Source organism: Chrysochloris asiatica, unplaced genomic scaffold (genome assembly GCF_000296735.1).
Source record: "Chrysochloris asiatica unplaced genomic scaffold, ChrAsi1.0 scaffold00042, whole genome shotgun sequence".
Classification (NCBI taxonomy): Eukaryota; Metazoa; Chordata; class Mammalia; order Afrosoricida; family Chrysochloridae; genus Chrysochloris; species Chrysochloris asiatica.
The window spans coordinates 832,697-842,351 of NW_006408560.1; the positions used below are offsets into that span (position 1 = coordinate 832,697).

The 9,655-nt window shown below is 37.6% G+C and overlaps 1 protein-coding gene across 1 annotated transcript in view; it reads right to left on the reverse strand.

The window, feature by feature from the left end:
- Positions 1-9,655, reverse strand: part of SPAG17 (sperm associated antigen 17) — a 324,904-nt gene that overhangs the window by 111,651 nt on the left and 203,598 nt on the right. Inside the window, 2 exon segments of the mRNA XM_006861302.1 lie at positions 4,777-4,888; positions 6,508-6,741. Coding sequence (XP_006861364.1) covers positions 4,777-4,888; positions 6,508-6,741 — 346 coding nt within the window.

A 9,655-nucleotide genomic window follows, 5' to 3' on the forward strand; every position in this document is an offset into this window, starting at 1 on the left:
AAGAAATTTGGAAAACAACTACCAGAACAACTGACTGGAAGAGATCTGTATTTGTACCCATTCTAAGGAGAGGTGCCCAATAGAATGTGGAAATCATCAGACAATATTATTGATAACTCATGCAAGCAAAATTTTACTAAAGAGAATTAAAAAATGGATGCAACAGTACATTGACAGGGAAATGCTAGAGGTTCAAGCCAGATTCAGATGAGGATGTAGAACAAGGGATATCATTACTGATGTCAGATGGATCTTTTTGGAAACCAGAGAATATCAGAAAGATGTTTACCTGGGCTTCATTGACTATGCAAAGGCTTTCAATTTTATGGATCATGATAAGCTATGGACAACATTGTGGAGAATGAGTATTCCCAGAACACTTAATTGTGCTCATGAGGAACCTGTATATAGACTAAGAGGCAGTTGTTGGAACACAACAAGAAAACACTGAATAGTTTAAAATCTGTATGCTGAGCAGATAATCCAAAAAGCTGGATTATATGAAGAAGAACATGGCATCAGGATTGGAGGAAGACTCATCAACAACCTGTGGTATGCAGATGATATAACCATGCTTGCTGAAAGCAAACAGGATTTAAAATACTTACTGATGAAGATCAAAGACCACAGCCTTTGGTAAGGGTTGCACCTCAATATAAAGAAAAAAAAATTCTCACCACTTGACCAATAAATAATATCCATATAAATGGAGAAACGATTGAAGTTGTCAAAGATTTCATTTTGCTTGTATCAACTATCGACATTCACAAAACAGCACTCAAGAAATCAAATGATTTATTGCATTAAGCAAATCTACTGCACAAGACTTCATTAAAGTGTTCAAGAGCAAAGATGTCAATTTGAGGACTAAGGTGCATCTGATCCAAGTCACGGTATTTTCAATAACCTCATGTGCATGTGAAAGTTGGACAATGAATAAAGAAGACCATACAAGAATTGGTGCATTTGAGTTATGGTATTAGAGGAGAATTTTAAAATGCCACAGATCACCAAAAGAACAAACAAATCTGTGTTGGAAGACATATAGCCAGAAAGTTTCTTAGAAACCAGGATGGCTAGACTTTGTCTCTCATACTTGAGACATATTTATTAGGAAGGACCAGTCCTTGGAGAAGGACATCATGTTTGGTAAAGTGGATGGTCAGCGAAAAAGAGGAAGACTCCCAACGAGATGGATTGGCACAGTGTTAGCAGCAATGGAGTCACACGTAGCAACGATTGTGAGGTTGGCTCATGCCCGGGCAGTGTTTTGTTTTGTTGTGTATAGGTTTGCTATGAGTTGGTATCGACTCGATGGCACCTAACAATGACAACAACATGTGTCTGAACTAACTTTATGGCACCTAACAACAACAATAACAACATGGAAGCCCAGTTCATACCACTATTATTCAAATTTACGTGCTAACCACTGAAGCCAGTGTTGTAAAATGAACTAATTCTACCTACTTTTTCAGTCTGAAATTGATCAAATATGCAATCAAGATGTTTTGATAATTACTAATGATTAGAATGCAAAAATTAGAACCAAATAGGAAGGATTTGTACTTGGAAAACATGGCCTTGATGATAGAAATAGTGCTGGAGAAAGCATGATAGAGTTTTGCAAGATCAATGATTTATTGTAAATACATTTTTTCAACAATAATAACTGTGTAGACCTCATTAGGTTTCATAGACCTCACTGAAATCAAACTGACTGTATCTGTTGGAAAAGACAATGGAGAAGCTCAATATCATCAGCTAAAACAAGTTCATAGATTTACTTTGGAACAGACTGACCATCAATTACTTGCATTCAAGCTCAAGCTCAAGCTGAAAAAAAATAAAAACAAGCCATGAGAGGAAAAATATGACCTTGAATATATCCCACCTAAATTTAGAGACCATCTCAAGAACAAATCTGATGCATTGGACACTAATGACTGAAGACTAAAGAGCTGTGGGATGACATGAAGAACATCATCAAGGAAGAAAGCCAAAAAGCTCATTAAAAAGACAGGAAAGAAAGAAAAGATATAAATGGATGTGAGAAGTGACTCTGAAACTTACTTTTGAGTGCAAAGAAGCTGAAGTAACTGGAAGAAATGAGGACGTAAATGAGTGAACAGGAAATTTCAAATGGTAGCTCAAGAAGGCAAAGTCAATTAGTATAATAAAACATGCAAAGATCTGGAATTAGAAAACAAAAAAGGAATAACACCCTCAGTATTGCTCAAACTGAAAAAATTGAAGAAAAAATTTGAAGCCTTGAAATGCAATATTTGAAGACTTCTGTAGGAAAAGTATTGAATGATACAGTAAGCATCAAAAGAAGGTGGAAGGAATACATAGGGTCATTGTGCCAGAAGAGTTGATCATAGCACCATCATTTCAAGAAGTAGCGTATGATCAAGAACTGATGGTATTGAAGGAAAAATTCCAAGTTGCACCGAAGGCGCTGACAAAGAACAATGCTCCAGGAATTGATGGAGTACAAACTGAAATGTTTCAAAAAAACTGATTCAGCACTCGAGGCGCTCACTTGCCTAAATCAAGACATTTGAAAGACAGCTCCCTGGCCAACTGTTTGGAAGCGATCCATATTTATCCCCATTCCAAGAAAAGGTGACCCAATGGAATATGAAACTGTTAATAACATTAATATCACAGGCAAGTAAAACTTAGCTGAAGATAATTTTTTTTAAAATGACTGCAACAGTACATCAGCAAGGAGTTGCCAGAACTTCAAGCCAGATTTAGAAGTCATGGATGTATGGATATCATTCCTGACGTCAGATGAATCTTGGCTAAGAGCATAGAATGCCAGAAAGATGTGTACTTGTGTTTTATTGATTGTGCAAAGTCATTTTATTGATTGTGCAAAGTCATAATCTATGGACAACATTGTGAACAAGGGTATTCCAGAACATTTAGCTGTACTCATGAGGAACCTATATATGGACCAAGAGGCTGTTTTCAAACAGAACAAGGGGATAGTAAATGCTTTAAAATCAGCAAAGGTGTGGGCCAGGATTGTATCATTTCACCATACTTATTTCTTATTTAATCTGTATGCCTAGCAAATATTCTGAGAAGCTGGAGTATATGAAGAAGAATGTGGTATTAGGATTAGAGGAAGCTCTATTAATAACCTGCCAAATGACACAACCTTGCTTGTTGGGAGTGAAGAGTACTTGAAATACTTGCTGATGAAGATCAAAGCCTTCAGTATGGATTGCACCTCAATGTAAAGAACACAAACATCCTTACAACTGGACCAATAAATAACATCATGATAAATGGAGAGAAGATTGAAGTTGCCAAAGACTTCAAATTGCTTGTAGCCACAATCAATATTCGTGGAAGCTGCAGTCCAGAAATCAAAAGATATATTGCGTTAGGAAACTCTGCTGCAAAAGACCTATTTAAAGTATGAAAACCTCCAACAAGACAGATTGACACAGTAGCAGCAACAATGGGCTCAAACATAACAGCAATTGTGAGGTCCTGTCTGGCACAGGACCACAAAGTGGTTTGTTCTGTTGCACACAGGGTCTCTATGAGTCAGAACCTACTTGAGGATACCTAACTATCACCACAACAAAATAGACTATCTGGCAATCATTATATAAACAAATCGTTCTTTAAATAATTTAAATAATTTCCAAATATTTTTTAACTTTAAAAATCATTTATTGATAAGATCTTTTGTTTGGTGTTATAGTTAAAATCTAATGATACTGCCACTTGGGCCATGATTCCATAAGGCACAACATCTAACTCTGGCAATGATTTCCTCATGAGAGAACAACAACCAGTGAAATGAAAGAGGGGAGGAAGAAAGTAGAAAGGAAGAAGGGAAAACATAGTATGAAAGCAAATGCAACAAGTGGGTGAGTGTTTGGGACCCTCTGAGTTTTGTGCTCCAGCAAGTCAGAGTGGAAGGAGACAGCCAGGGCAGGCTGGTGTCCTCGGAGGAAGGATGGGGAGGGGAGTAGTGAGCTAATAGTGACCCTTGCTGGGGTGCATCATCTTTTGACCATTAAACACATTTTTTGACCATGATCACATTTCCTCTGCACTGACCACTTTAGCGTTCTCAGAGGCCATCGCCCCCCATCACTAGATGATAACTTGTCAAATAAAATGCAGCTTTCCGAATCTACTTGACAGATCTCTAAGGCTATGCTTGTAGGATGTCCAGGCCTCCTTAGGGCCTGGGTCCTGCTCTTCCCTTTTGTAGAATTAAGCATTTTCTCCTGCCAAACACCTTTCCCACTTAAAGAACTTCTAATCCAAAGACAGTTTCTTTGCAGTTGAAGTAACTAAATCTCTGAACATGTCCCAAGCTCAGTGCTGCAGAGTTCAAGCCAGAACGATCTTTTGAACTCATAGTGTGCCCTTGGTTTCTGAGATAACAGGATGTTTTTGGACTCATACTACTAATTAATTATTATACTTATTGCAGTTACTATTATGTTATTTATTAGTGGCATGTAAGTTTTTTCATATTTTAGCATTTGATATTATTATACTAGTGTGCCTGAGCAAAACTCTGGCCTATGCCTTGTAGAGTCCATTATAATAGAAGAATTACATTTCGTATAAATATATTTCTTCTAAATATGAGGTCCAAAAATTTGGGACGTGACACATGTAATGAACTGCAGAGGCCCCATCATCAATCTCACCCATAATCTTCAGGAAGATCTTCAAGGCTAAAATGGGTTAACACACTTTTCAAGCGAATAGCCGGCTGCTTTCAAAATGTACCTTGTTCAAACGATGTCTTTTCGACTTCAATCTGTCCTCCATCTGAAGGGTACAGATAGTAATTTGTCCCTGAGATTTGGATAGGTATATTTCCCATATTGTATCCTCGAAACTAGAAAAGACAGCATCATGCTTTGAGTGTGGAACCGTAATTGACAAAAATCAACTCACCCGTGTTAGCTAATTACAGTTAACATAAGATTAATTGACCTAATTTGTCACTTTGCAGACTTAGAAGTTATATCCATCATTATTTTTAGCCTCTTTCCTGTGGTATTGCAACGAGATGCACAATTTAGGGAGTTCCACAATGTTAAACTCTGTTATTTAGATCATCCTCATAACCCAGTCTAAATCAATCATAATAATATAGCCAAAGCTATGTGAGCAGAAATTTGTTGCTATTTAATTGATCATTTTCTGTTTAAATATGAACTGTTATTTTGAGGGTTAATGACACTACACTTCAGAAAGATGTATGTAAAATAATAATTATTTCTTTTTTTAATATAAAACTGCTATTAATAGAGATTTATTTGATTAATTCTTAATTCCTAGGTAAAATGGGAAGAGTGAGGCACTTGGGTGATTAAACATGGGGCCACTTAGTAAAGGCAGAGAGGAAGAAGGGAACATAGGGCAGTGGTTCTCCTAGTACGGTTTCATCTAGGAACTTGCTAGAAGTGCAAATTCATTGGTCCTAGTCCAAATCTACAGAATCAAACATTCTGGGGGGTCTGGCAAAGCAATTGCATTTTAAAAGATGTCTGGGGAGTTCTGCGGCCTGCTAATGAGTGGAAACTACTGACGTTGGAGTAACAAATGAAAAGGAGAGTTAAATTTTTTTCCATTTGTCCACGCTTGTTGTTATTAAGTGCTGTTGAGTCAGTTCTGACTCATAGCAACTGACTTTATAGGGTTCCTGAGCAGCAGTTAGTGGGTTTGAACTTCAGACCTTGCAGTTAGTAGTCCAGTGCTAATCCTACAATACAACTAAGTTTTCTTAGCTGTTGCCTGAGGGTGAGAGTTATTGCAAAGGGAAGGTTTCATGGAAGCAGACAGCTAGAAACATGGTTGTCCTCAGCAAATACTACCGTCAGTAAAGACAATGTTTATGTGTCCAAATTAACCTAGAAAGCAAAAACCTACTGCCAGCTAGTCAGTTACAACTCATTGTGACCCTATATAGGGTTTCCAAGACTACAAATCTTCATGGAAGCATGCAGCATGACTATTCTCCAGCAGAGCAGCTGGTGGGTTTGAACTGCTGACCTGTGGCTAGCAGCCCAATGCTTAACCCACTATGCCACTAGTACACCTTGGCTGTAAATTGTGAAACACCATTGAGTCGGTTCTGACTCATAGTTGACACTATACAGGGTATTTGAGGAGCAGCTGGTGGGTTTGAACTTCTGACCTTGTGGTTCACACTTCCAGTGCAGATCCTACAGTGCCACACCAGAGGTCCAATTAATTATACCTAAATGAAGCTTTTGTGTCAAACTGACATCTTTACTGCCTCTAGTAACTGACCTGAGGCTGTTCTTATCTTGGTGATTAACTACAGAAGGTTGTAGCTATCCTGGGAGGGCCTGCAAGTCTGAGCTCAACTATACAGAAATCCATTGCCTTGTCATGAAAACAATGGAATCAAATGTGTTTCCACATAAGCCCCATTTTCCCAAAACAGTTAGGAATGGCCCCAGGAAGTTTACAGGAAATAGATTTTACCGGGTAAACAATTTCAGGTTCTGGTTGCTGGATGGGCTCCTCTAACAGTTCTGGGATCTTTGTTTGTTCTTCTGTACTTCTATCCTTAAAAGAAGCTTTTTTCTTTAAAGCCTTACTGTCTTCCTGTTCTACCTTACTTTTCTTCTTACCAACTTCTTTACTTTTCTTTTCTGTTTTTTTTTCTTCCCTTAAGCGTTCCTCTTCTGCTAATCGGTCTTGTTCTTCCTTCCATGCCTGCAAAAATATTAAAAAATATATATTCAACAGGAGTTTGAAACAAATTAAATAGATTTCCATTCATGTTCACTTTGGAGAACCTGATTTTAAAAAGTATAACTTCTAACAAAACAGAATACTGAGACAGATTTGTTGGGGTTTTCTTTCTTTTTCCATGGGCAATCAATTTGCTGGATAGTGTCAACCCACCATGAATCCCAGAGGTCCCATTCACCAGGAGGGACAAGAGAAAAAGGCATTAGATAAAGACAAAGACATGAGTCCTTCTGGCCACTTCCTATTTCCTTCCTAAGGGACTCGGACATTTTAGGACACATTATGGTGGTGGGGATGGTGACGTGCCCTGGAGTTGGTTGTGACTCATAGCGACCCTGTACAGGGTTTCCAAGGCTGTAAATCTTTACGAGAGCAGAAAGCCTCATCTTTCTCCTGCAGAACAGCTATAGTTTCGAACTGCTGACCTTGTGGTTCACAGCCCAATTCATAACCACTGCACTACCAAAGCTCCTTTGGAAACCCTATACAGGGTTGCTATTGGTCGGAACTGACTCAACAGCACTTAACAACAACAACAGCAGCAGCCATAGCAACAATAACAAACCCCTCCTGAAGGAATTTCTAGAGGAGATACCAGAATATAAACTGTAAGAAGGAATGTTCTACAAAACAAATGGTAAACACAGGGCTTAATCGAAGCACCAATAAGTATATAAATCAATGATAATAATAATGTTTAACTTCTGGTAACAACAAAGAAAACAAGATAAAAGCTAATTAGGCAACTGGATAAGTGGCAAAAGGGGAAACAAATTTTAAATAATTTTGATAAGACCTTGTATTACTTTGGAAGAAAGTCAAGATACTTGATTAATTTAAAATTTTGTTGTTTTTAAGTGTCACTGAGTTGGTTCTGACTCATAGCAAACTTGTATAAGGTTTCTGAGGAGCACCTGGTGAGTTTGAACCACTGACCTTGTGGTCAAGTGCTTATTCAACAGCACCACACCAGGATTCTTATTAAGAAAAATGGAATCTTTTTTGGGGGGTGAGGGGGAACATCTTGCTTAATTGAGGTCCAAAATTAGGTCATCAAATTGATTGCCAATGAAAAAAGAAAGAAAACCCCAACAAATCAAGAATGGAAGGAAAAAAGGCTCATAGAAAGAGAAAGTAAATAGAAAATACAAAATAGATTAGTTAAAAACAATTCACATACATCATTAGTCAACATAGACATAATGGATCCAAATCTCCTGTTAAAAGACAGAGACGATCAGACTGGATTTTTGAAAGCAGTGTATTAAAATCACCCACAATTATTATAGATTTGTCTATTTCTTTCTTCACATCTATTAGAGTTTGCTTTATATATTTTGGAGTGCTTTCATTGGGAGCATAGATATTTATTATGGTTATGCCATCTTGTTCAATTGTCCCTTTAATCATGAGATAATGTCCATCTTTATCTATTGTGCTGGTTTTTGCCTTGAAGTTTATTTTATCAGAGATTTGTACTGCCACTCCTTTTGGTTTTTTATTGCAATTAGCTTGGTATATTTTTTTCATCCTTTGACTTTTAATCTGTTTTTTATCTCTGTGTAATATGTGTCTCTTGCAGACAGCACAATGAAGGATCTTGTTTTCTTATCCACTCTGCCACCCTCTGTCTCTTAATTGGTACATTTCATCCATTTACATCCATCTCGTTGGGGATCTTCCTCTTTTTCTCTGACCCTCCACCTTACCAAACATAATATCCTTCTCAAGGGACTGGTCCCTCCTGACAATACGTCTGAAGAATTATTGATAGGTATGGATTAATTGCTGCCATTATTATTTTGTGTGTGTGGGTGTGTGTGATGTTTCTGCTTTCTTTTTTCTGCATGTCTTCTTTGTTGAGTGCATGGTTTTTGTGTTTTTTCTTGTGAGTTTCCTCATTGTTTTAACGTTTCCATATTCTTCTTGGATTTTCATTTTCTTGGCATGTTGTGACGTGTTAATTTTCTTTGAGGTTGACTTATAGCCCATTAACTCTTCTCTCCATTTAGTGCAGTCTATTTTATCCTGTAATCTACCCGACCTTCTCACCATCTGGATCTCTGTTCCTACGTGTTTACCTTCTTTCACATTGTAATTGTTTTGATCATAGATTGACCTCCCAGATTCTCTGAATTTGTTCTTATAGTTTTGTTCTGTTCTCGACTCTTCCATCTGTCAATTTAGTCCTGGGAGGTGCTGCCACGTATGTCAATCTCTGGTTGTTGTCTGTTCTTGTTGGTTCTCAGTCCACAGAACTCCCTTTAGGATGTTTTATAGCACAGGGTTGGCTTTGGAAAAATCCCTTAGCTTCTGTTTATCCTGGAATGTTTTGATTACACCATCGTATTTGTTTGATAGCTTTGCTGGATAAAGGATTCTTGGTTGGCAGTTTTTTTCTTTCAGGGTTTTATATATGTCTCCCTAGTGTCTTCTTGCCTGCATGGTTTCTGCTAAGAGATCCAAGTTTAATCTGACTTGCTTGCCTTTGTATATAACACTTTTCTTTTCCCTGGCTGCTTTCAGGATTGTCTCCTTATCTTTGATTTTGGAGAGCTTGATTATGGTATGTTTCGGTGATTTTCTTTTGGGGTCTATCCTTCCTGGGGTTCATTGAGCTTCTTGAATGTTTATTTTTTCACTTTTCAGGATATTAGAGAAATTTTCTTCCAGCAGTTCTTCATCTATATCCTCTGTGCACTTGTGTGATTCTTCTTGTTCTGGAATGCCGATAATTCATAAGTTATTCCTCTTCATGTTGTCCAACAAGAATCTTATATCTTCTTCAGAGTTTTTAATCTTTTTTTCTTCTTGTTCTTATATCTTAGCGGAATTGAGAGATTTGTCTTCCAGCTCACTAGTTCTGCCTTCCATC